This window comes from Pistacia vera, unplaced genomic scaffold (genome assembly GCF_008641045.1).
Source record: "Pistacia vera cultivar Batoury unplaced genomic scaffold, PisVer_v2 Contig418, whole genome shotgun sequence".
NCBI classification, from domain to species: Eukaryota; Viridiplantae; Streptophyta; class Magnoliopsida; order Sapindales; family Anacardiaceae; genus Pistacia; species Pistacia vera.
This window is the reverse complement of record NW_022196244.1, coordinates 797,621-824,887: the sequence shown is the minus strand read 5'-3', so window position 1 is coordinate 824,887 and position 27,267 is coordinate 797,621. Positions and strand designations below refer to the sequence as shown.

At 36.9% G+C, this 27,267-nt stretch overlaps 5 protein-coding genes across 6 annotated transcripts; 3 read left to right on the top strand and 2 right to left on the bottom strand.

Moving 5' to 3' along the window:
* Window positions 1–1,473: 1,473 nt before the first annotated feature.
* Window positions 1,474–2,121, bottom strand: LOC116142745 (uncharacterized mitochondrial protein AtMg00820-like). The gene has a single exon (XM_031428150.1). The coding sequence runs from the start codon at window positions 2,119–2,121 to the stop codon at window positions 1,474–1,476; it is 648 nt and encodes a 215-aa protein (XP_031284010.1).
* A 6,354-nt stretch (window positions 2,122–8,475) lies between these two features.
* On the bottom strand, window positions 8,476–10,277 carry LOC116142768 (protein SKIP34-like). The gene is made up of 2 exons (XM_031428173.1): window positions 9,944–10,277; window positions 8,476–8,847 (listed from the first exon to the last, which is right to left on the bottom strand). The coding sequence occupies exons 1-2, from the start codon at window positions 10,231–10,233 to the stop codon at window positions 8,631–8,633; spliced, it is 507 nt and encodes a 168-aa protein (XP_031284033.1). The 5' UTR covers window positions 10,234–10,277; the 3' UTR covers window positions 8,476–8,630.
* A 1,869-nt stretch (window positions 10,278–12,146) lies between these two features.
* Window positions 12,147–19,577, top strand: LOC116142757 (LEAF RUST 10 DISEASE-RESISTANCE LOCUS RECEPTOR-LIKE PROTEIN KINASE-like 2.1). 2 transcript variants are annotated; one of them, XM_031428164.1, is made up of 4 exons: window positions 12,147–13,140; window positions 18,579–18,932; window positions 19,209–19,244; window positions 19,343–19,577. In XM_031428164.1, the coding sequence occupies exons 1-4, from the start codon at window positions 12,303–12,305 to the stop codon at window positions 19,405–19,407; spliced, it is 1,293 nt and encodes a 430-aa protein (XP_031284024.1). In that variant the 5' UTR covers window positions 12,147–12,302; the 3' UTR covers window positions 19,408–19,577. The 2 variants fall into 2 exon arrangements, with proteins under 2 accessions (XP_031284024.1, XP_031284023.1); XM_031428163.1 differs by having other exon boundaries at window positions 18,579–18,944.
* Window positions 19,578–19,640: 63 nt separating this feature from the next.
* LOC116142743 (G-type lectin S-receptor-like serine/threonine-protein kinase CES101) lies at window positions 19,641–26,436 on the top strand. The gene is made up of 9 exons (XM_031428148.1): window positions 19,641–19,921; window positions 20,007–20,157; window positions 20,261–23,403; window positions 23,644–23,754; window positions 24,947–25,051; window positions 25,134–25,415; window positions 25,515–25,752; window positions 25,866–26,016; window positions 26,125–26,436. The coding sequence occupies exons 3-9, from the start codon at window positions 22,188–22,190 to the stop codon at window positions 26,434–26,436; spliced, it is 2,415 nt and encodes an 804-aa protein (XP_031284008.1). The 5' UTR covers window positions 19,641–19,921; window positions 20,007–20,157; window positions 20,261–22,187.
* Window positions 19,833–20,572, top strand: LOC116142744 (G-type lectin S-receptor-like serine/threonine-protein kinase At4g03230). The gene is made up of 3 exons (XM_031428149.1): window positions 19,833–19,921; window positions 20,007–20,157; window positions 20,261–20,572. Exons 1-3 carry the CDS (start codon window positions 19,833–19,835, stop codon window positions 20,570–20,572), a joined length of 552 nt encoding a protein of 183 aa, XP_031284009.1.
* Window positions 26,437–27,267: the final 831 nt, after the last annotated feature.

Sequence of the window (27,267 nt, the reverse complement as noted above, 5' to 3'; positions counted from 1 at the left end):
TATGTTTGTTTGTTCCATATAAGATTTGATTGAAACCAAGTCATAGTCCGTAACAACTTCAATATAAGGCTACTAATTTTGGTTGTTATTGTTAATTATTGCCATTGTTCAAGCCAGATGAAATCAGAGCCTTACACGTGTATCTTCTTTGTAAAATTATTCTGGAAAAAGAAATGATGGCTTGGCAGGTAAATTAATAAGTAGTAGTTAATTCTTTGGCATAATCATAATTAAGGTTCAATTTGGTTGCCGTAACCCGTAAACTCGAAGGGTTCATCATCGGTCCCTCAGTGGGAATTGAATTAATAATAATATAATCTAAGATCCTTTCCATCAAAGTGCCAAATCTTCTTTTTTAAATTGTCCAACACTACAAATCGTACGTCTAAAGAGCCAACAAAAAAGGTTAACCTTTTGATATCATACTCTTTCTTTATGATTCAACAACCTTACTTCTGAGGCAAATTAAAGCCTAAAATCCCCCAAATTGTCTCATAAGCCAAATCAGCTCACAGACAGTGGATATCATAGCTTGATACTCAACTTCAGAAGAGGACACAGAAACTGTAGCTTGACGTTTTGATTTCCAAGATATCAAAGAATCCCTCAAGAAGATGCAAAAGCCAATGACTGATTTGCGGGTCATCAAGCAAGATGCTCAATCAGAATCACAAAATGCTTTGAGATGAAAGGAACCATGAGCAGGAAATAATAACCCTAAGTCTGGAGATCCTTTGACATATTTGACAATGCGTAAGGCAGCATGACGATGAGAGTGCTTAGGCTTATGCATGAACTGGCTAAGCAAGTTTACAGCAAAACTAATATCTGGACGTGTGAGACACAAGTAGAGTAACTTGCCAACCAATCTCTGATAGACTGCAGGATCATCTAAGGGTAAATCTTGCTGAGGTGAAACTTGTGTTGCTCGGAAGACTTTATCAAAGTCCACAGTAGTGAACTTGAATTGGGGATCAAGAGGGACAGAAGCTGGTTTGGCAGCAGCTAATCCAGAGTTTGCAATTAACTCCAAAGCATATTTCCGTTGACAAAGGTAAATCCCCTTAGAAGAGTGAGCAACCTCAAAGCCTAAAAAGTATTTTAGAGAACCTAAATCTTTAAGTTTAAAGTGAGGGTGCAGGAGAGCCTTAGTTTCCGCAATCAACACACTGTCACTGCCAATGATGACCATGTCATCAACATACACAAGAAGGAGTAAAATCTGACATTATGTCTCTTAAAAAAGAAGGAATGATCTGCTAGAGATTGATGGAAACCACCAAATAGTAAGGCATTGGTGAGTTTAGTGTTCTAGGCTCTAGAAGCCTGCTTCAAGCCATACAATGACTTATGGAATTTACACACTGAGGACTTATTATGAGGATTGGAGAAGCCTTGTGGTATATGCATGTAAATGTCCTCTTGAAGGTCTCCTTGGACGAATGCGTTGTCAACATCTAAGTCAAATAATGGTCAGTTTTTAAGAGAAGCAATTGCCAAAATCAGCCTTATAGTCACCATCTTCACTACTAGAGAGAATGTCTCCTCATAGTCAATTCCAGCCTGCCGTGTAAAACTTTTGGCCACCAACTTGGCCTTATATCTCTCTAGAGTTCCATCAGCATGATATTTGAGTTTGTAAACCCATTTGCACCCTATTGGAGTCTTTCCCGAGGGTAGAGGAACAAAGGACCAAGTACCATTTCTCTTCAGGGCCTGAAGTTCTTGCTGCATGGCTGCAATCCAGTTAGGATCCTTGGATGCTTGAGTAAAGGAAGTAGGCTTAGAGAGAGCTGAAATACTAGACAAGCAGGTCTGATATGTTGGTGACAAATTGGCATATGTGAGATAATTGTTAATAGGGTATTTTAAGAGGCTAATCTGATTGGAGTTGGGCAAAGTAGGACACATAAAGTCAATGGTCCAAATGGGAGGCCTAGTAGGTTTGCTGGATCTCCAAAATTGAGTGTGAGATGATGGAAGTGTAGGAGATATATTATGGACAGAGGAAGGTGCAGTGGGTGCAAGAGAGGCTAAGGAGCTAGGTAAAGTTGAATCTATGTCAGGTAAATTATGATGAGGAATATGTGAAGTGGAGTATAAGGAAGGTTCTTCTTCCATAAAGGTAGCAGCAGAAATGTCAGCAGGAAAAGCAGCTTTAGGGGGCTATTTGTAACAACTGCTGTAAACTAGTAAAATGCTTGCATAATAATAATAGAAAATGGGCCCAAAACTTTTCTTTTTATTATATGTAATAAGTCTTTTATACACAAAGAGCATTATTTACAAAATGCCATTTAAAAAGACAAAAACAGGGGAAACAGTGTAGCTATTACTCCTCGCTTGCCGACGCCCCTCCGACTACATCATCACCTAGATCCTGCATCCACAAAGGAAAATGACGGGGTGAGCACAAAATAATGCTCAGTAAGTAAACCCTCTATTTGTCTATCCCCGTAACTATTTTTTCTTAATTCCTTCCTCACACTTTCTTACTAACGTCATGGCCTCATCTTACAGGAGGTACGGCCGGATGGCGTTCACACAACATCATCTCACTCTTCATGACTGTCGGGTGGAGTTCACACAGCACCAATCCGCTCTTAATGACTACCGAGTGGGGATCACAAAGTACCTACCCGGTTTTCATAACTATCGGGTGGAGATCACAAAGCACCTACCCGTTTCTCATGACTTTCGAGTGACGATCACAAAGCATCAACCCGTTTCTAATAACTATCGGATGACGATCACAAAGTATCAACCCGTTTCTAGTAACTATCGGGTGACGATCACAAAGCATCAACCCGTTTCTAGTAACTATCGGGTTATGATCACAAAGCATCGACCCGTTTCTAATACTCTTCTCATTCACTCTACTCTAGCACTTCTCATTCTCTCTACCCTTAGAGTAGTTGCATTCACAAAGTTCTCTACTCATAGAGCAAGTGCATACACAAAGTTCTCTACTCATAGAGCAAGTGCATACACAAAGTTTTCTACTCTTTCTTAAGTCACTTCTCAATGCACAATTAATGCAGATGGTTCATCTCCACTAATGCACTTATGAAATGCCAACATGCAATGTTGCTAGAATTAAGGTTCACTACTCATACTCAAACCTCTATTAGGCATTTCATCAAACAACTCAAGTGCATAATAAGACTCTACTATAACAATAATTCTATGTCTTTCTCTAACCATCCAAAATGGGAGAAAACTCCCTCACATAGCCATAAATCCTGCCATAGAATAACACTTCCAAAAAGGATTTCTCAATATCCTTCAATTCCATCTCAGACTACACCCCCAACCCACATCTCACTTCTAAAAATTGAAGTGTATGAACAACCACAAAGCAATAATTATCTCTATTTAAATCTTAATAACATAGCATATCACATGTATATACATACATACATAATTGCTATTAACTCTCTATTCAAGAAAGTTCTCAAATCTCTACTTGGGTTGAGATTTACTTACCTTGTGATGGAGAGATCTCACTAGCACTTCCTTTCTCTTGGTTTGCTTGACTTTTCTCTACCCTTAAACAATTAAACAATTGAACCAAAAGACCTCAATATTCAAATATACACAAAATCTCACAAAACTTCACATCCAAAGCAAGAATCCTTACCTTAGGATGCCTTAGATTGATTTTCTACCCCAAATCACTCCAAAAGCCCACTAAAAATCCTTGAACAAAAGAAAGAGAATTTGAGAGGAAGTAAGAAAAGAGAATGGCGATGGAGAAGAAGAATGAAGGGTTTGCAATGACTTAATTCCTTTTAATACAATTTATGCACAAGCATTCCCATTTTGCCCTTACTCTTCCTTGGGAATTCCATCTATATCCTTTGATTCATTACAAATACACCCCTATATTAACATATTCTCCATGAAAATTCCTTACATTTTACTCCCCTCCCCACTTTTCCTACTAATTAGGGGTAGAATGGTCAAATTGCCCTTAGGGAAGAAAATATCTAAAACTTAACAAACATTTTGGTCGGCACGTCGCCGCGGCAAAGCTGTCCAGTAGCTTCCCCGTGGGTTTCAACACCTCTTCGCCGCGGCGAAGATTCTTCTTCGCCCCGGCGAAGCCTGGAACACTAAACTCCTTCTATTTTCAACCAATTTCAAGGCAAGTATTCAACATACCACTCAATCAAAGGCCAACCAAACAATAATACTAATAAACCGGCTCAAATAAGAGCAAAAGAAGAAACATTAGCTACGTACCTCAAGTGGGGCGTTACACTGTTGTAATGAGAAAGGGAAAACATGCTCATGTAATAAAACATCTTTGTTAACATAAACGGTTTGAGAAGCTAAATCATACAAAATATAACCTTTTTTTGTGGATGAATATCCAAGGAAAACACAGGGTATTGATCTAGGAGCAAACTTGTCCCGAATAGGCAGATTGGAAGCATAGGCCAAGCAGCCAAAAACTCTCAAATGATCCAAATTGAGCTGATGACCATAAAACTTCTCAAAATGATATAAGCCATGTAAAACTTTGGTAGGTAACTGATTGATTATATACACAACAACTTTGACAGCATATCCCCATAAGTAATTAGGGATGTGAGATTGAAATTTGAAGGCCTTAGCGATGTCAAGAATGTGTATGTGCTTGCGTTCTACCACTCCATTTTGCTATGGAGTATAGATACAAGTGCTTTGGTGTATAATCCCTAAGCTAGACAACAATTCATGATACTGATTATTGAAGAATTATGTGCCATTATCAGTTCTAACATACTGAGGAGTGTGATGATATTGGTTCTGAACCATTTGTAAAAAATTCTTCAAAGTCTGGAATATATAAGACTTGAACTGTAGCAAAAAAAGCCATGTGATTCTAGTGAAGTCATCTACCACAGTGAGAAAGAATTGTGCATTACCTTGAGTGGCAACCTTGTAAGGGCCCCAAACATCTAGATGCAACAGTTCAAAGGCATGAGATATGGTTGTGTTATTGGTAGGAAAAGGTAATCTGGTATGCTTGGCTAAAGGACAGGTTTCACAATAGAACTTGTGATGATTGTTAAAACCATGATGCAATTCCTGCAAAATTGATAAAGGAGCATGTCCTAATCTCATATGCTAAAGAACAACATCCTTACTTTGAGACAATGTGTTTATTGAAGAAGCAGTAGCTACATTGAGAGATTTGCAAGCTGTTTCTTTAGTACAATAAAAAACATTGATTCCCAAATTTTCATTTAAAGCTGAAACAAAACCAGGAAAAAATGAGCTGATTTTCGAGATTGGCATGAAGTGATATAGCCCCTGGTATTGCTTACCAATCCCCTTCAGTTTTCCACTCCAAAGATCCTGGATCACACAAAAATCTGGATAAAATGTGACAAAACATCGACTATTAGAGGCTAACTTAGAAATTGATAGCAGATTGTACTTAAAATCTGGTATGTATAGGACATTCTACAGTGACAAATTTTCTTGTAAGCTGACAGGACCAACATGTTGAATTGATGTTTTTGTTCCATTTGGGAGACTAACATAACCAGGTATAGATGGTTTATTATCAACACAAGATGCAAAATTTCGGGTACTATGAGTCATATGGTCAGTGGCCCCTGAGTCAAGAATCCAATCATCAATAACACCACAGTTTGAATATAGGGAAACAATTTTACCTGCCAAATTAGCTGATGGTGTTCCCAAGTTCTCCTTGCTCAACAACTGAATCAATTGAGCATACTGCTATGGAGTCAAAACATTGCCTAAGCTAATTCCTTCTTTGCTACTGTCAGTTGCTGATTTAGTGTGTGAAGCTGATTCTTGACTTGAATGAACTTGATTGGCTTTAGCTTTTGATCCTGACTTGTTCTTGGTAAACTGAAAATCTGCCGGATATCCATGCAATTTGTAACAACTATCCTTCTTGTGTCCTGTTATGTGGCAATAATCACATTCAACATAGGGCTTCTTCCCTTTATATTTCGAACTCTGAGTCTGATTTCTCTTATTCCCTTGTGAGTAAAGTGCTGTAATGACTAGGGGTGTTCAAAAGAACCTAGTGGAACCGGAACCGGCGGGTACCTGGGGTTTGGTTCCGGTTCCTACCCGGAACCGGCCGTCAACGGGTAGGTTCTAATTCCAAATTTTTGGAATCGTTACTGTGCGGTTCCGGTTCCTATAGTTAAGAACCGGAACCGAAACCGGGAACTGAGACTAATATAAAATAAAATTAAGGAGTAGGGGGGTTAATAAAAACTTTTATAGAAAAAGAAATGTGAATACATTTATATTTATATTTCATAACATTTAAAGTAAGTTGGTTTGACTTTTGAGATTCTATCTTTACAAAGTAATGGAGTTTTTAATTTTGAATTTATAATTTGTAATTTTATTTTTGTTAACAAGTTCTAGGTGGGGGTTATTTGTAAGTTTTTAAGGGTTTTTTTGCCATTTTAAAAACGTTTGGGGGGTCATGCAATTTTACAGGGTACCCAAAACCGGAACCGTTGTTACAGGTTCTGGTTCTAGGTACCTAGGAACCGAAACCGTTAGTTCCGGTTTCGGTTCCTTCAAAAAATGCAGGGTACCCGGAACCGAACACCCCTAGTAGTAACTTCAATGTTCTGATTAAATCCAGTTAAGACCTTCTGACTTTCATCTTGACTTACTATTGAGCAAGCCTGTTTGACAGAAGGGGAGGGAACCATTAACATGATTTGGCTTCACACCAATGCATATGAGTCATTAAGTCCTATTAGGAACCATAGTAGTTTTTGTTGGTTAAGATGTGCCAAATAGGCTTTAGTTGATTCACTATCAGGTGGTGACAAGCTTACCAATGAGCTGAGTTCATCCCATAGAGTTTTCAGTTTGTTGTAATACACTAGAACCAAGTGAGTTCCTTGCACCATGTCAACTATTTCTCTATGGATACCAAAGACTCTTGTGCCATTAACCTTGTTGTATTGTTCTTGAAGATCTTACCAAACCTGACTTGTGCTAGTAGAGTATACAATGCTATTGAATATTTCTTTTGAAATAGTGTTGAAAATCCAAGCTAACACCAAAAAGTACAACGTTCGCACTGTGCACGCAAAGCTTGATTGAAACTTGCCTTCTTACAAGATCCATCAACAAAACCTAATTTGTTTTTTGCTATCAGAGAAACAGTTATTGCACGACTCCAAATTCCGTAATTCTCTATTCCCGTAAGCTGCTCTAAAATAAGAATTGATCCAGGGGTATCTGATGGATGTATGTAGAGTAGTGAACTTGAGTTAGGAACATTCGACATTCTGAGATGAATTAATTTCAGCTTGTGCAAGAATTCAGCTAAATTAATAACAAATTTCAACTAAAGAACAGCTGAATGAAATTATTCTATTGATTTTGAGATTCGGAGAGATGAAGAAGTAATGAAGAAACAAAGTTGATTTTAAATTGAATCTTCAATCGAAGCTACTCATTTTGCAGTTGAAAAAACACTGCTATGATACCATAAACAATTTGTATTTGAGAGGAGAAATTTTATTCAGCTTCAAAAATTTAGTGTACAAGATGTTTATTACAGTTTATATATACAAGTAACCATGGTTAGCTAACTATAGTTAATTAACCACAACAACTCACCAACTATTTAACTAATTGACTAACTAACTGATTAATTAACTACTAAAACTGATTATACTAATAATCCAATATGACGCACATTTACAGGTTAAATATTAAAGTACAATCAGGAAAATCAGGCATGGCATATCTAAAAGAGAAATTATTGTAAGAGTTATAATACATACACTCACTTGGTGTCTGTATCACTGCGAGTGCATGTGATGGAATTAGTGGGTGCAGGGGTGAGCGAAAGAGAAAGAGGACAGAGTTGTAAATCAATCAGCTAAATGAAATTGCAAACCCCCTATCTTGACATTCACCAAGATTACTTTCCATGCTTACTAAAAATGTGGAGCCATGACAAAAGATTCCACAAAACTAACTATACCTAAGGATCATTCAAGACTGTAACCGACATCTCCTGCCAATATACCCATCTTACAAGAGGATACAAGCTTTAAAGCCAGTTTCTGAAATAACTAGAAACACCAAACTATGCATTTCACCAACACTTGTTCTCTGTATGTTCACCAAAACTGGGAGACAAAAAGAAAAAAGTATTAGGACCAAGTTCAAGAACCGATCAGGTTTTTCTGACTCCAATGATACACAAAAATCATGACAGTGCGATTTTATTCAGATACAAAGGATGTGCTATTCTAAAAACATTAGACAGTTTCAATTAATTTAGCATTACATAACTCATTTGTTACTTTATCAATCTTGCTAGTAAAAGTCACGGAATTAATCATAAGAAGTCTTATGTCGAAGGATTAAGACAAAAAATATCGTGGATGACTCTAGAGTTCCATAAGTCAATACTGTTCCCCAGTTGTACTACGTTACAAACAATCACTTTAAGACGTACCATTTCCAAATGAGGCCCTTTAGCACTAATAAATGTCACACAGTTTATTATGAATCTAAATACCATTTCACTCTTATTTAAGGAGAATACAAATTCATGCTAGTTTTGATCACCCACTACCTAAAAAATGCCACTGTTTAAAAGAAACAGCCCATCTTCAACCAAACAAGGACACTCCCAAGTTACATGTAACTGCAATGACTTGTATGGTTATATAACACAAAGGTTTAATCAACAGCCTAGACACCAGGGTCATCAGTAAAATACTTCTTTCATTATCTGCCAAGACAGATGGGAAAGCTGAAATTACATCGCAATGCCATAGTTTCCCAGGCTTTCTGTCACCACCACATAGAGTGAAAAGCAATGTCAACCTAAAAAGAACCCCAATGATCAGCAATAATTCCAAAAGCATTATATTACCAACAATAGTTTCTAACATTCTATGATTCCAAGACAACTTGCTCCTTATGTTGCAGTTGTCTTCAATAACAGATGTTTCTTCCTTGATTACAGTTCAACCAAATTTACCATAAACTTGGAACATTCACAACCTACGAATCTGCTTTCCATCTAAATTATTAAATTAGCAAATCTTTGTTCACCTATATCACATTCTTCCAATCCAATCACATCAAATACAAATCCCACACAACAAAATTTATTTATTTTTCCAATTAGCAGGGAAGAGAAAGAACAATAACTCAAACATTATGAACTCAGAAACCATGTTCCATTATAAACTTATCTTTTGCCCGAACAATAACTCAAACAGTATGAACTCAGATACCATGTTCCATTATAAACTTATCTTTTGCCCATTACCCATTATGTTATTGGAAGGCCACTTAATGCCCACTTTAACTCACACTAACCTGACTTATTTATGCAATGAAAGACCCTGTTGACACCAGCAATTCATATATTCTGAAAAATTCTCTCAAAAGTGAAAGCTCGATCCATAACTATAATCTCAATTAACCAATCCAAGTGCGCTTCATAAACGTTCTTTTTGCCACTCTTACCTTTAAGTATCAAATGCCATAAATTACAAAAATAAGCATTTCGTTAAATCTTTATCCACTTAGCATTAATAAACAAGATCAAACAATTCTTTACTAATGATTCACTAAAAATATTAATTCTAATCCACATAATTAGCAATTACTCCATTAAGTGCATACTACAGCTTATCAGATATCAATAAATTTAACTTATATTCAACAAATTACTTAATTTTGAACTCATAAAAGAAAAAAAAACCACTAATTACATTAAAGATACAAAAACAAATTTATATATCACTGGTAGTAATTGATTCCTTATAGCCATCAAACATTACAAACAGCAGTTACAGCACAGAAACGACATTCTATAAGAAAAAACGCAAAAACGACATCGACAAGTAGAAGGAAAATCCTATAAGCAAAAGGAATCAGTAAAAATCACCGGCAAGAAAGTCCTATTTACTTCGGAAGCGAAGAGAAGAGCTGTGACAGTTGTTCTTGCTGCTCGCGAAACCGTCGTTTAAGGTAAGTCTCAAGAATCTCCATTACCAAAACGAATCGTTTCATTTCCTCAAGGCGGCGGCTGAGCTCGGCTTCTCGAGCTCTGGCTCGCTCCAGCCGCGCCTCCGTCTCGGCCAGCCGACCATGCAACTCCTCCACTGCCAAAGCGTTGTCATTTAAAGTCCGATGAGTTCGTGAAGGAGTGAAATGGTCCGGTGGTAATGATCGTCGGTGAGGGTGACCGTAACACATGATTCAGATTGATCTTGATGATGATGATGACTGATGAGAATTATCAATTGGTTTTGCGAGAGTAAAGATTTTGGCACTTTGGGGATCAATGATTGTCGGCTCATTAATCTGGGCCGTTGGATCTTAGTACAGTCTACTACCTGTAACATAGTTACAGGTGTAACACTTTTACCTTGTTTTTTCATCATGATTAAAAGTTTTTTTAATTAATACAAAAATTAAACATATGTTATACCAGACTAGTAGACTACGAGAAAATTTAGCCGTCCGGTCATCCCAAGTTTCGATTTAAGAAAATGGTCTTGAAACTATTCATCATTTTTTTTTAATTTAGAGAAGATGACGTGGCATAGTTAGGATTAATTAAACACGTAAAATAGGTTAAAATGAAAAGATTAAAACATATGTGGGCCGAATCAGAAATAATGAAAGTTTTTAAAATTTGAAATTTCGCAAAACAAGCCCCACTAACTATTCACCTCGCTTAATCGAAATTCATAAGTTCAAAAAGCGATTTCTTGAACGAAAGGGAGACACGGTTTTTTTCGATCGAACACTTGCAAATTTGCACCCTAAATCAATTTCTTGAACCCTAAACCGAATACAGTAGCGATTTTCGACGATATAGTCGCGATTTTCGATCGATTTGTTGAACCCTAAAATCGATTTCCTTAACTGTAAATGAAATCTGTGCCATTTTCGGCGATACAGTCCACATTTTCGATCGAAACTGCAAACTTTGACACCAAATTCAATCCAAAACCATGAGTGACACTGACAATGAGGAGGGAAGCCCAACGCCACTTTGAATCCTAGATTCCGGTGGCGCAAGCAGTTCAATGGCTGCTCCGGTGGATCATCCGACCAGTGAAGGTGGTCCACACGTAGAGGAGACGCCGGTGGCACAAGAGCAGAGGGAAGAACCAGCAAACGGGTCTGAAGACGAGGAGTCAAGCGAGAATTCAGGCCAGGAGGAGGATTTCGGCGAGAATTCAGGCCAGGAGGAGTCGTCAGAGGATCCAGGCGACGAGGAGGAGGCCGGCGAAGATAGGGTATGTAGTTTGGGAATATTGCTTGTACTTTCGCTTAAGCGATCATTTGTATCGCTTAAGCGATTATTCTGTTTTACTTGTGATCGCAGTCATGATCGCTTAAGCGATCTGAGATCTGGGCAGATGATTCTACCCAGACCTAAGATCGCTTAAGCGATCATGAGTGTTTACTCTTGGTCGCTTAAGCGATCTTAGGTCTGGCAGAATCACAGATATAATAAGCGATCTGTTGTATCGCTTAAGAGATTCTCAGTTAACTCTTGGTCGCTTAAGCGATTTAAAATCACTTAAGCGATCTTGCATGAGGCAGAGTAAAGATCTCTTAAGCGATCCGAGATCGCTTAAGCGACTATAGTGGTTTTAGTTTATTTTTGTTGCTGACATTTTATTTATATCGATTGTGCAGATTGTGCAGACCGTAAACTATAGAGAGTACGAGTTGGAGCCTATAAGTGAGAAGGTACCCTACTTCCCTACAAAGGTGACGGTGAGGTTGAGCTGGGAGGTTTTTGACAGAATAAGGGCCATTTTAGCTAGAATGAGGCATGGTGAAAGAGATTTTGGTGGCACTTGTTTCGGTCAGTTTTTAAGAATCGGAACAAAGTGGAAAAAGTCATTTTGGGGGCAGGGAGTGCATTACATGTTGATGCACTCAGTAAAATGCAACAAAAAAAATGAAATGTGGTTCGTGGTGGAGGGAAAGCCACTACGGTTTGGTATGATGGAGTATGCGTTGGTGACGGGCTTAGGATGCGGGAAAGTGCCAACTAAGGCGGAGGCAGACGCANATGTGTCGGATGTGGATTATTGTGATGGGCTTGCCTTTCTTCGTCAAATCAACTAGTCTCCCCCTTTACATTATACAATTTCCACCATCTCTTTCGTGTCTATTTCTTCTTAATTATGTTACTCTACCGTTAACTATGAATCATCTTATGAGAATTTGACATAATATACAACCCATATCTTACCGACTCTCTCTCTTATCTCTGTATCCCCTCCATCGCTTCCCACAGAATGAACAATAATCTCTTCCCACCACTTGTTCTCCACTACATGATTTTCACACTCTTCTGCATCTTGATCGCCATCCCTTCATCTTACTGTGATGATGAACGGTACGAGGCATGCAGTCAACCCTACAATTTCTCATGTGGTGGGTCGTCGACTGTATTGAATTTATCGTATCCTTTCTGGGGAGACAAAAGCCGGCCGGAGTGTGGTAAAAGTGAATTCCAGCTCACTTGTGAAGACGATCAGCATCCTATAATAAACTTTCCACCTCAAAAGTTTCGAGTTTTGGACATCAACACAAGTGATCAAACAGTGAGAATTTCAAGAAAAGATCCCCCTTGGGTCGGTACTTCTTGGGACGGTACTGTTTGTCCTGAAAGATCCAACGTGAGCGTTAATTTAAACCAATTTCTCACCAATTACAGCCCAAACGTTCGAAACCTAAGTTTATTCTATGAGTGCACTGATAAATCCCAACTGGGTTTACATAATTATACTTGTAAACAAGGAGATGAAGATAGGAAAGGCTTCTACACAATTGATGACGGAAAATCAAAGTATTTTCCAAATCTTACCGATACTGTAACTTGTAGAAAGGTTGAAGAAGTCCCCATTCTATCCATTGATGCTCTCCATGAGATTGAATATTATGAGAACCTGGATTGGCTGAAAAAGGTGTTATTGAAGGGGTTAGAAGTGAAGTATGAGGCAGAGAACATACTCTGTTCTGCATGTCAAACTTCTCGTGGGACATGCGGATCTACAGATGCAGGGGAATTTGTGTGCTTTTGCCGTGACAAACCTTACCCTCATGCATGTCCTGGTATGCATGCTCGTCCTGGTATGCATGCTCTTCCCACGCTCTGCCTTATTGATATTTCTTTACGTTGCATATACTCTAATTTCGCATTGGTTTAACCATTGCAACGTTTTTAATTAGTTTTAACCTTTTGAAAGCTGGGAAAGATGGAAGAACTCAGCATTTAGCAATTAGGGACCAGTTAGTGCTGGTTCTTATGGAGTGTGTGCTAGAAATTTCTTCGATATATTATCAGTTTTCCCAAGGTTTCGGGGTCTAGATTACTAACTAATTCAGCTAATAGAAGAGATATAGTAGTAGATAATCTTCTGGATGTTATTTCGATTTCTTCTTCACAATAATTTTTTGAGAAATCTCTAAATTTTCGCCGTTGGTAGTAAGAAAGGATTAATCAAACTCAAATATTCATTTATAATAGTTGGATGGAATTCTGGATTAGAATATTTTAATTACACCAACTCATGAATTTCTTTTTTGTTTTTTTGTTAAGACTATAAAATAGTCTATGCAACTCTGGAATATCATAATATTGTTTTAATTAAATTGTGACAGGACTCGTTTGCCAAAAATATTTAATTTATGTAGGTGATGTCATGGATCCATAATGTTGGATTTGAAATTTTCTAAGATATTTGATTGTTTATATTTGTTGTGAATTTTCTTTTCTTCAATTATTTAACTTGTATATTATAATGTCTGTTTGTTTCCTGGGCCATATTCTAATTCACAAATAATCAATTTTCTTGACGAGAAAAAGCATATCCACTGACCATTCATAATCATCTACTCTAGTTGACTTGACTTTATGATTCCTTTGGTGAGCCTCATAGAAGGTGAGCTTGGTGAGTCTGAGTCAGCTATTTGAACTAGTCAAACTGTCAAAGTCTACGAGCGAAGGAGATAGGAATTTGCCTTGGCTTTAATGGTTCAGCACTCCTCCTTCACATGTTTGTTGAAAAATGGCTTTTAACAAATTCACATGGGGTAGAAATGATAATGGAGAAAGGTTTAAGGACTTATATGTAATAGGCCAAGAAAAGGTTGTTTGTCCCACATTGATTAGAATTGAAAAGTGGGAAACTTTTGGGGCCTATATATAAGGACCCATATCATTGTTATTAATCATCCCAAGTTGTAATTCCATTACTTCTTTTGCAAGTGGTTCTTTCTTTAAGGACCCTTTAGTTTGCAAGTTTTGTTGTATCTCCCCTTTGTTTTGGGTATTTGTTGTATTGCCCAAATATTTGTAATATTCTTTGGAGATAGTGGAGCTTTCTTTTGCAGCGCCCGAGGACGTAGGTTTTAATACCGAACCTCGTTAATTCCTGGTATTCTTTATTTTTGCATTTAATTTTGGCAATTTATTTATGCTTTACTACTTGTATTATTATATTCAATAAGCTAGCGTTAGAGTTTATGTTTCCGTTGCATAACAAGTGGTATCAGAGCCTAGGTTTAGGACAGTGAGTAGCTATTTGTATGGTTATATGCATGTCTAGGAAAATTCTGTCAAAAAGACGATAAAAGTCTAAGGAGACTGGATTTTAAGTGGGACCATTTGTGACCCCTCCATTGTTTCCTGGGAATTTTCCTGGTGCGTATTTAATCATTTCAGCACTTACTACTACCTAGGGCTATTGTTGATTTGTTGGTTAGCTATTGAATATAATAATTTGTGGAGCTTGGTTATTGGGAACTTTGTTTACCAAGCTAATTGAGTAAGGCATAAATGGCATCATTGTCCGAGGATTCATCGTCCGAGGCATCACCGTCCGCGGCACCACCATCCGCACCAGTAAAGATGATAACGGTTTCAAATGCAAAAATTGATGTTGAAAAATTTGATGGCCAAAATAATTTTGGCTTGTGGCAGAGTGAGGTAATGGATAGCTTGTATCAGCAGGATCTAGATATCGTTCTGGAGGAGGAAAAACCAGAAGATGTCTATGAGAAAGACTGGGTGAGGTTGAATGTAAAAGCGTGTGGGATGATTCGCTCATGTCTTTGTAGAGAGCAGAAATATCCATTCATGAAAGAGACGTCTGCAAATAAGTTATGGAAGGCGCTGGAAAACAAATACATGAAGAGAAGTAATGAGAATCGGCTCTATTTGATGAAAAGACTGTTTCGTCTTCAGTTGAGACCAGGTACGAATATCAGTAGCCATATTGATACATTTAACAGATTAATTGCTGATTTGTTAAATTTGGATGAAACATTCAAAGATGAGCATAAGGCTATGTTGTTAATTGGATCTCTTCCAGATGAGTTGGACTATCTTAGTATTACACTTCTTCATGGGAAAGAAAAATTGTCCTTTGAAGAAGTTTGTTCTGCTCTGTCCAATCATGAAATTCGGAAGAAGGATCAGAAGGAGAATAGAGATGAGTCAGCAGAAGCTCTTGTTGCAAGAGGGCGGAGTCAAAATCAGAGTCGTAAGAAGGAGAGAAGAGGAAGATCTCGTTCAAAGGGAAAACTCAATAGGGATCAATGTGCCTTTTGTCGTGAGAAAGGGCATTGGAAGAAAGATTGTCCGAAGTTGCAAAAGAAAGAGGGCAAAGCTGCTTCTGATGCATACGTTGTTGAGCGTGAAGAGGATGAGTCTGATTTCTGTCTAGTTAGCCTACCATCCACCTCTGGATCAAATGAGTGGATTATGGATTCAGGTTGTACCTATCATATGTGTCCCCACAAGGAGTGGTTCTTTAATTTTGAAGAACTTGATGATGGAGTTGTTTATATGGGCAATGATGATGCTTGTAAAACAACTGGGATAGGTTCAATTCGGTTGAAGAATCATGATGGCTCAACTAGAACTCTGACAGATGTTCGGTATGTACCGAAGTTGAAAAAGAATCTCATCTCTTTGGGAGCCTTGGAATCTAAAGGCTTCACAGTGAATATGCGAGATGGAATTCTAAAAGTTTCTTCAGACGCTCTTGTGGTAATGAAAGGCAGAAGGAGAAACAACTTGTATTACTATAATGGTAGTACAGTTATTGGAACGGCAGCTGCAGTCGTACAGGAGGATACAGATTCAGAAATGCTCAAGCTGTGGCATATGTGTGTGGAGCATACTCAGCAGCAGGTGGAGTTTGAAACAACAGTTGAACCAGATAGTGTCCACAAGACAGAAAGTGATTCTGAGGTGACTAATGTGGATACTATTGATGAAAAGGAGATTTTACCCCAAGAATCTCCTCAGCAACAGGAATTGATTGCATACAATAGGCCAAGACGAGAAATTCGCAAGCCTGTTCGTTTCGCTAATATGGTGGCTTATGCACTTCCAATCGTAGATGTTGATATTCTTACTACTTATAAAGAAGTAGTTAGGAGTTCAAATTGTGAATCATGGAAACCGGCCATGAATGATGAAATGCGATCCCTACATAAGAAGGCGATTGGGTGCAAATGGGTGTATGCAAAGAAGAAGGGATTTCCTAATAGAGAAGATGTTCGGCACAAGGTTAGGTTGGTAGTAAAGGGATACGCTCAAATGGAAGGATTTGATTACAGTGAAGTGTTTTCTCCTGTGGTAAAGTATTCTTCCATTCTAATTTTGCTAACCTTGGTGGCACAGTTTGATTTTGAACTAGTTCAATTGGATGTGCAAATCGTGTTTTCACATGATAGTTGGGAAGAGGAAATCTACAAGACTCAGCCAGATGATTATAGGGTTGCTGGAAAGAAAACTTGGGTTTGCAGATTGAAGAAATCGCTATATAGTTTGAAGCAGTCACCAAGACAGTGGTACAAGCGATTTGATCAATGTATGATAGGCCATGGGTACACAAGGCCTGATATTTCACAAGCAGTTAGTATGGTGAGCAGGCATATGCATGATCCTGGTAAAGGACATTTGCAAGTTGTGAAATGGTTTCTACAGTATATTTTATGTACTATAGATATTGGTTTAGTTTTATGTGTAGGATTATATTGAAAATGGGAAAATGATTTTCCAGAAGATTGGCACAGAAGATAATCCTACAGACATGTTGACTTCAGTAGTGACAAGGGTCAAGTTCATTTATTGTTTGAACTTGATCAACATCCTGCGAGCTTGACTGTGTCTTTTGGTGCTTTTGAAGGTGTTGCAAAATTTGGCAGAAGAATACAAAACTTTGAAGATTTGCTAATTCGCCAAGGTGGAGATTTGTTGAAAAATGGCTTTTAGCAAAATCACATGGGGTAGAAGTGATAATGGAGAAAGGTTTAGGGACTTATATGTAATAGGCCAAAATGAGTTAGTTTGTCCCACATTGAAAAGGAATGAAAAGTGGGAAACTTTTGGGGCCTATATATAAGGACCTAAATCAATGTTAATTGTATCCCAAGTTGTAATTCCATTATACTTCTTTTGTTTAGGGTTCTTTCTTTAAGGACCCTTTAGTTTGCAAGTTTTGTTGTATCTCCCCTTTGTTTTGGGTATTTGTTGTATTGCCCAAATATTTGTAATATTCTTTGGAGATAGTGGAGCTTTCTTTTGCAGCGCCCGAGGACGTAGGTTTTAATACCGAACCTCGTTAATTCCTGGTATTCTTTATTTTTGCATTTAATTTTGGCAATTTATTTATGCTTTATTACTTGTATTATTATATTCAATAAGCTAGCGTTAGAGTTTATGTTTCCGTTGCATAACAATGTTCAATAAAAACTATTCAAATCAAAATCACACGGTTGAGTTCTGTTCATCTTTCACCTATTTCATTTTTCCAAATTCTATTCCAAAGGCAAAGGCTATTTCAACTTTATTATAATTTTTGCAATCAGTATAAGAGTAACGTTGTCTTCTTCTCCATTTAAATTCTGATCCAGTTAACATTTAAAACAATATTATAGTAATATTATTCATTATTGACTTTTTCTTTTTTAAATGCATGATGAATAATAATAATTTTGACTCTGTCCCACCTTCGGAATTGTTAATTGAAGTTTAAAAAATCTTTGCTTTCGCTTCAATCTACTTTGTTTGTCACTCTGTTTCTGAAAATAGTTTTTTATCTCTTCTCCTCTTTACCCATTTCTAAATTTTATTTCCTTCAATCTTCCATCCCAAATGGATCCTCCCTGTTTCTTCACCTTCAAACCATTTCTTCATCATTGTGTTTTTGTCTTTATCATCTTCTTCACCTTAGCCCACCAGACAGTCTCCGATAACTCAAAATTTGAGGCGTGTGAACCGAAAACTTGTGGCAGTAACCTTACAATACGGTACCCTTTTTGGATTTCTGGTGAACAAGAATCTTACTGTGGCTCCCCTAACTTTGAGATCATCTGCAATGATCAGAAACCTGTACTCAACATTTCATATGAAGATTATATCATCAAGGATATCTTCTATGAAAACAGTTCTCTTCGTCTGGCATACTCTGCAGCCGATGAGAACTTATGTCCAACTCCTCTTTACAACCTTACTCTTACTCGCACTCCATTCAATTTTGTTCCTGGTGATACAGATCTTTTCTTCTGGTACAATTGCTCCGATAAGCCTCCTGAGAATGGTACATATTCTATAAGTTGTGGTAACGAGTATTCACACTACTATTCTTTTGCTGCTTTTCACAAGGAAATGCTTGTGAATTATTCTCTCGAGTCGTGCCAGTATTCTGTTTACGCACCTCTGAATGTAGAAACCGGCGCCAATTGGTTGCAGATGAATTATACTGAAATTTTGAAGATCGGGTTCGTCTTGAATTGGACTGCACTTGGTTGCAGCAATTGTGAGGCAAGTGGTGGGCGGTGTGGATTCGATAATTCTGAATTCCTTTGTTTTTGCAAAGATAAAACTCAACATAAAACATGCGATGATGGTAATTTTATAGGTAGTTTATTCATTTCTCTTGTTTCCTCTATTAATGTTCTTGATTACTAACCCAAAAAGACCAGATTATACTGATTATTTGCCTTGAGTGTTCTTACTCTGTTTCCTCTGTTCCGAATTCGGTTTTTTTTTTTTTTCTCTGTAACTTTATACATAACAGTACTGACTTCTAGAGTGGCTCAAATGCCAAACGCGCATTCACAAAAAATTTTATCTTCTTGTTATTCAAACTGCTCTAATTTTTTCTTTACTGTGAATGATTCAGGCAATACTCTTAATTTGAGACGGAAGCTTGCCATAGGTAATACAGATTTATATATTGTTTTTACTTTCAAAATATCAAATTTTTATCAGACTTTCAATTCAGAATTTTCTTATTTTTACTACTTCCCTGAACAGGTTTCGGCGCTTTCGTAGGCACGGGTTTGCCTCTGCTTGCCCTTTCCGTGTTCCAACTAGACTGACTCGAAACAAATTTTTTTTTTTTTTTACAGGCACTGTTTCTGCAATAATTGCAGTAACCACCATTTGTATAATTATCTGCTTATGCAGAAGGAAGAAAATCTCATCTTTTAGGTCAAAATCCCTTTTAAGGAATCTAACAAAGAACCATCAAGATATTGAGGCCTTCATCAGAGATTATGGAACTCTAGTTCCCAAAAGGTACAACTTTTCAGACGTTAAGAAGAATCATCTATCAACTACTCATTACTATCTGTTTGTTTCTTAATTTGAGACAGATTCTAGTAGAAAGAACATTTTGAATTTGAAAAAACGTTTAAGTATAATTGAAGGAATCGCTCAAGGACTTATTTATCTCCATAAATATTCAAGATTAAAAGTGATTCACAGAGACTTAAAAGCCAGCAACATATTACTGGATGACCAAATGAATCCAAAAATATCAGATTTTGGAATGGCAAGAGCTTTTGGGGTGAATGAGTTAGAAGCAAATACAAACAGAATTGTTGGAACGCAGTAAGTATATGTAGTATATACACATTTACAACAAACTACATTGTCTTCCAACAAAATTAATGTATGATGTTAAATTATTTTTCAGTGGCTACATGTCTCCAGAGTACGTTTTTAATGGCGTTGTCTCAATGAAAACTGATGTATATAGTTTTGGAGTCATGGTATTAGAAATTGTGACTGGTAAGAAGAATAACGGTTGCTATGATACAGAGCGTCCACTCAACCTTGTTGGATATGTAAGTATTCAGTTATTATACATTTCATCCTGTGAAAATCCTTCAAACTTTGGGATAGCATTGATCAATCTACAATTAATCTAACCTTAACTCTTTTATTCAGGCATGGCAGCTGTGGAATGAAGGTAAAGGTTTAGAATTGATTGACCAAACAATGGACGAATCTTGCTCTACCAATGAAGTGTCGAGATACCTGAATGTAGGTCTCTTGTGCGCGCAAGACCAGGCAAAGGATAGGCCAACAATGTCGGAGGTTGTTTCCATGCTTACAAACGAGACTATGGTTCTACCTACACCAAAGCAACCGGCGTTTTTCATTAATAATATTATTTCTGAAGTGCCTGAAGTTCCTAAAAACAGGTTTGAAATTTGTTCAGCAAATAACGTAACAATATCAAAGATGGAAGGAAGATAGAAATAGTTGTGTGGGCATAAGTGCATAAATACAATCATGAAGGCACAAAGTTGAGAATTACTTAGGTTTTCAAACTACTTTCATTTATTTACTTGTTAAGCCATCAGACTTGACTCTCCAGTCTCTCCTGAAGGCTGAAGTCGATAGTCAATGAGGACAGCTCTTGCCATAATAGCTTAATTTACTTGTTAAGTATAACATTCCAGTAATATTAATTCAAGCAAAGCCTCATTTAAACTTGGGTCTAAATTTGAATGTGCGTAAATGATATATTAACAGTGGGTAAAGGCATAAACGTGGGCAACAATTAGAATGAGAAGAAAATAAATAGTAAATGTTTAGTAAATGAATGTCTCTTGAGAAGAATCATCAAACTAATTATTTCTTTTAGTGAAGATTTAAGAAATTAAAATAATTTTTTTTTTTACTTTTCAAAGTGATTATATATCTATCTATGATGGTTGAGGATTGAGGGGGCACTATTAATTGTCTGCATCAAACTGTCTTGGGCAGTTTGGAATATTTATAAGCTATAAAAGTCCTCAAATTTTGTCAAATGAACCTTCCAAGAAAATCAACGAAAAACTATTAAAGTTAACACTTGACAGACTTGATTTCAATTGTTCTTTTACTAAATTCATTGCATGAGCTTGTACACAGAGCACGCAGAACCCATTTCTGCATGTACATGATTCTATTGATGGTGAGAAGAGGAAGGCATGAAATCCTCTTGAGCTTTTCATGCTTCATACTTCTCTTGGCGACTCACTTTGATTTGTTAGACTTATTCTGAAAACTATTACCACAATACTTCAAGTAAAAACAGAGCTTTTGGCATACACTAGAAGACAGCCAGACAGAAGACTTTTGTTTACAAGACAAGGCTTGATTGATGATCTTGAATAATTAGAGGTTATGTAAGTCCTCTTCCGAAAGAACTAAAATATATGTAGGGTGGTTGAGGATTGTGGGGCAGTAATGAGTGTCCCGTAGGACTAATTTAAAAGAAGGCAGTTTAGAATATTCAAAAGTTACACATGTCCTCCTAATTTGACAATATCAACACCTGAAGTCAATAGTCTTTTGAACTTTCCATATAGCTTGTACTAAGGATCATTTCTTCATGTTCACAATATGGCTAGAAACGGAACAAATCGCATCCTTTTGAACTTTTCATACCTTATGCTTCTGTTTGGAGCTTCTTATTCCCAAACAGACAAATTACTTCAAGGCCAACTTTGGAAGACAAAGCACAAAGGCGTAACCTGACCGGACTCTGATTGGAACGAAACGTATTTGAGAAAGACATCTATCTCTTAGTAACGGTCAAAGCAATTCGACGAAATTAAGTCGAAAATACATATTTATGGTTGACTAGAATACTGAAAAGTTGATACAAGAGTAGTGGACTTTTCAAAGCAGATAGACATAAATAATAGACCAAAATCACTATAATTGATTAGATAAAATAATCTGAAATACCATAAGGTAATTAATATGATAAATAGTTATAAATTCATTCACCAGCAACCCGAGAGCTTGAAAACCAAAATCATTTACCCAACAACCCGAGAGCTTGTACTGCGACTCATTTCTGCATTACATAATTCTATTGATGGCTATTAAAGTAAGAAATCAAATCCTTGTGAGCCTTTCTTGCTTCATCCTCTTGATGCAGCATTCATATTCTCAGACGCCGAGAGACAGTATAATGCCAGGCAAACCGCTTACAGATGGGGAAACGCTGGTTTCAGCTTATGGGAAATTCAGGCTTGGTTTCCGTGGTTTCTCTAGACATCGTTACTTAGGAATATGGTACCATAGGACAGATTCAACAGATTATTATAAAGAGATCATATGGGTTGCCAACAGGAACAACCCAATCTTAGGTACTGGAAGTAATCTTACTATAGACAGTACAGATGGCAATCTGAAAATTTTACCGAACGGGACAGATCCTATCGTAATAAGTTCGATTCAAGCAGCCGGTAATACAAGTGCTACTCTTCTAGAAACTGGCAATTTTGTGCTCTATGAAATGAATTCGGATGGATCTAATAGGCGAGTGCTGTGGCAAAGCTTTGACCATCCGACAGATACACTTCTGCCTGGAATGAAAATAGGAGTTAACTTACAAACTGGGCACAAATGGTTTCTTCAGTCTTGGATTTCCTATTACTCTGCTGCTCAAGGTTCATTTACCCTTAGCATGGACCCCAATGTCTCAAACCAGTTGATCATGAGTTGGCGTGGGGATGTCTATCGGACGAGTGGGTATTGGCTTAATGGTCACTTCAACTCCTCTAGACCGTGGGCTACTGGCACTTACAAGTTTAATTATACATCAAATGAAGTAGAAAAATTCTTCACTTATTCTTTAATACAAGAATCTGACGTATCATTTCCGATGATCAAAATGAATTTCGACGGTTCACTTACAGATCATGGCGAGTACCCTCTTTCACAATGTGATTATCGCACTTTAATTAGAACTTCTCGGTCTGGGAACTATGCGGCATGTTGGAATGGGAAGATTCCCTCGTGCAGGTCAAGTGTTAATAGTTTCAATGGCAATTATGGTTTCATGTCAGGTGATGGGTTCAAGTTCAAAGAAAGTGACAACATGACCTTCGCTGACTGCTTTGCCAAATGCTTCAGTAATTGTTCTTGTGTTGCCTTTGCTACTACTCTAAGTGGTGGCTGTGAGATCTGGGGCACGGAGACAAACTTCACGGAGACAGAGACAAACTTCACGGATTTCCTCATCTTTGGTAATCGTGTTCGTCCAATATTCACGGAAGCTAAACCGGAAATTCATGAAGTACCTAAAGGTAGATTTGATTCAACTTTTTAGTTGAATTTTCATTACACTTGCCCATTCATATTGATGCATCCTTTTACCCCACACTCAAGATTATTTGGTTGGTTAGAAGAAAAAAAATAAAAAAATTGATTATGGGATTTGTATCCCGAAATGAAGAGCTACCTGAAACATATCCTTTAGAATTTGTCTTTTAAACTCTCATGACAGAAGTTTGATGCTTTTCATTTTACTTCTTTTATCATTACAGAAAAGAATGGGTCGCTGTCTATCATTGCAATAGCAGGAGCTCTACTTGCGATCGTGTACTGTCCCATGAGCTATCTGGGAAGGCGATTAAAATACAATCGCGAGCGTTATGGTATGCTATCTGTCAAAATCTATCTGATTAATTAGAGATGATCAAGAATAAAATTCCCAGTAGATGTAAATAAAACTTGTTCTAAGTTTAATTCTCATGATCAATTGTTGCATTTAAGATAAATCAGTATATAAATATGTTCTAAGTTTTAAAACGAGTGTTTAAATACAACTTTTATAAAATGTGGTAGCAAACAACAGGGTACTCTGCATTTCCAATAGTGCTTTCATATCTTTATCTTATTCATCTAGGATTTATTTAATTTTTCTCCCTGTGAAATCTTTGAGTATATATAATGTATGTTTCGCTCACAAAGTATTAAATACCCTTATCAGAGGACTTTTGATAGTTTTGTAAGGAGTAAACAACTTTTTCCCACCCAAATAATCGTGATTGACACTTTCTTACTTACAGACTTTTAAAACATTACTTTATTACACAAATTTATATTCCGTTTTTTATTCTGGCATCGTTGCTACTCTACACCACCACCATTCTCTTCCCCAATCATCACACACTAAAACCTCTCAAACCTACTCTCGCCGACCTCGCCAATCGCCGACAATCAAGAGATTAAGGTTTGTGTAGCTGCCGTCTCAAGTTAAATTCCGATCAATTTCAAACACCAAAATCCAACCTTCTAATACCAAAAGACTCATCGGTCTCCTGTCTTCAAAAGCCCTAACATCCTGAACCAAGTTTGCTCTCTTTTCGCCACTAGAATATAAATTTGGATAGTAAAGTTGTATTTTAAAAGTCTGTGGGTAGAAAAGTTATTAAGCCATTATTTGGTGGGAAAAGTCGTTACCGCGTTTTGTAAGGGGTTTGTTCAATTAATGATGGACATTGGGAACACTAGCGGTCAAGACAAACCATATTGCAAGTGCATAAATAAAAAATAAATTAGCAGGAAACTATGTTCTAAGTTTTTCAGAGACAACTTTTATAAAATATGGTAGCAAACCACAAGGTACTCTGCATTTCCGAGAGTGCTTTATATGACGAGGAGGGAATCAGCTAATTTTAGTTTCATTCAATCAAGTCATTCCTGAAACCCCTTTCATATCTTATTGTTTTACTCACAACCCCTAAACGCATTCTTAAATATCAGCGGTAGTGAACATTGATTTAATGGAAGAAGGTGATTTTCAGGGACTAGAAGATTATACTTTTTCTTTTTCCTTGTATACAGAGCAAAAGTGGTGGAAGTTTTTGATCATTGTGATAGCAATCGCTTTAGTGTTACCAGTACTGTGCTACTTATGCTATTTGATATGGAGAAATTCCAAGGCAAAAGGTAATCAAATGGCACAATTGTTATAGTTAAATATCAACCAATAACCATAATATGGACCATACTTTCCATTTATCTTAATTAGTGGAACGCATAAGGAACCGAAGGAAGTTATTAGGCGAACTTGGAGGTGATGTGTCTCTTCCCCTAACATCTGGTGACGGTAGAACAGAAGAAAAAGATCAGAATGTGACGCACAAGCTGAAGTTATTTGATTTTCAAACCATTGCTGCTGCTACAAACAACTTCTCAACTTCTCAACTTCACAATAATCTTGTTAGGCTTTTAGGATGCTCACTCCATGGAGAAGAAAGAATTTTAGTCTATGAATACATGCCTAACAAAAGCCTGGATTTCTTTATTTTTCGTAAGACTTCAACTCTTACAACCAAGGTTCTTACAACAACAATTCTATCACTTATATCAGTTATTCATATTTCTTTTTTATCTAAATGTGTTTGGACAGATTCTGATAGAAAGAATCTATTAAATTGGAAGAAGCGGTTCAACATAATTGAAGGAATTGCTCAAGGACTTCTTTACCTTCACAAATATTCAAGATTAAGAGTGATTCACCGAGACTTAAAAACAAGTAACATTTTACTCGATAACCAGATGAATCCAAAAATATCTGATTTTGGAATGGCTAAAATTTTTAGATTTGATGAACATGAAGCAAATACGAAAAGAGTTGTTGGAACATAGTAAGTACCTATTACATTTACAATCAAACATATATATGCAGTTACTTTGTCCATTTTCATATGAAAACATTTTCATTTTCAAACTCTAAAAGAATTATTCATTTATTTTTCAGTGGCTATATGTCTCCAGAGTATGCCATGAATGGTGTTGTCTCAATCAAAACTGATGTGTTTAGCTTTGGAGTCTTAGTACTGGAAATTGTAAGTGGCAAGAAGAACAATAGTTGCTATCATACTGAACGCCTACTCAATCTCGTAGGATATGTAAGTACAATCAGTCAAATCTTATTTTCATATTGTAGAGGTCAATGGCCCTTTATTGAAACTCTAGAGGGATATTATATGGAATCTATCCTTTATCATATTTTCCAGGCATGGCTGCTGTGGAATGAAAGAAAAGGCTTAGAGCTCATAGATCCAGGACTTGAGGATGGATCAAGCTCTCCTAATGAAGTACTGAGATGCATTCATGTAGGTCTCTTGTGTGTGCAAGACCAAGCAATAGATAGACCCACAATGTCTGATGTTGTTTCCATGCTCACAAATGAATCTTTACTCCTGCCTGCGCCAAAACAACCAGCATTTTATGTCAGTGATACTAATGAAGTGCCAGAAATTGCTGAAATTAACTCAGAAAATTGTTCCACTAATAATGTAACAATTTCCGAGATAGAGGCTAGATAGATATTCCTGGTAGTTGATAATCCTGTCATCAGTTTTGTTATACAAGCGCAGACATGCAAACATATAATTGATGATTTGTGGAAATGTTATTTGCCACATATATTCGGTTTTATGGATAATGCTCCTCTATATATATTTAGGTCATGGGTTTAGGCAAGATTTCTATTTAGAATAACTCTCTAGTAGATTTGTGGAGCCAATTTTTGTTCCCTATCCGAAGTGAAGCTAAAGCTTAGAAATGTAGGTCTCTGCATCATTGCATTGAAATATTTATTATTATTTTTGCATAATCCAGGATTGATGATTTCTGGGATTTTTTTGGCCATATATTTGGTGCCATGATCATACATATATTTTGAAACACTGTTACTACATGCATTTAACAAAAACAAAGCACAGTTCAGTTGCTCTGCATATGAATCTTTTTTTTCCCAGATAACATAAGATGCTTTGTTTCAACTCATGGTTTAGAATAACTGTCCATGGTGCTAATTCTTGCTCCTTTTCACTATTTTGATGCTAATATTCTGAATTTGAGTTGAATTCAGGGTGATTGGTTATTAGTATGAAGATTGAATTAGAGAAAAGAATATATTTAATAAACAGAGCTTGCTATGTTTTTGATCAAAGTACAAAAAATTAATCTGGCAAAGCTGTTATTAAATATAAACATGTCCGTTTACAGTATGTAAGTTTTAACAGAAGAGTTCAATATTAGAATGATCATCTCAGAAAGCTTGCTCTGTTTCTAAACAAAACAAAACAGAACACCAAAATTATTCAACAAACATGAGCTCGGGGCTCTAATTGGAGAAAACCAGTCGCAGGTCT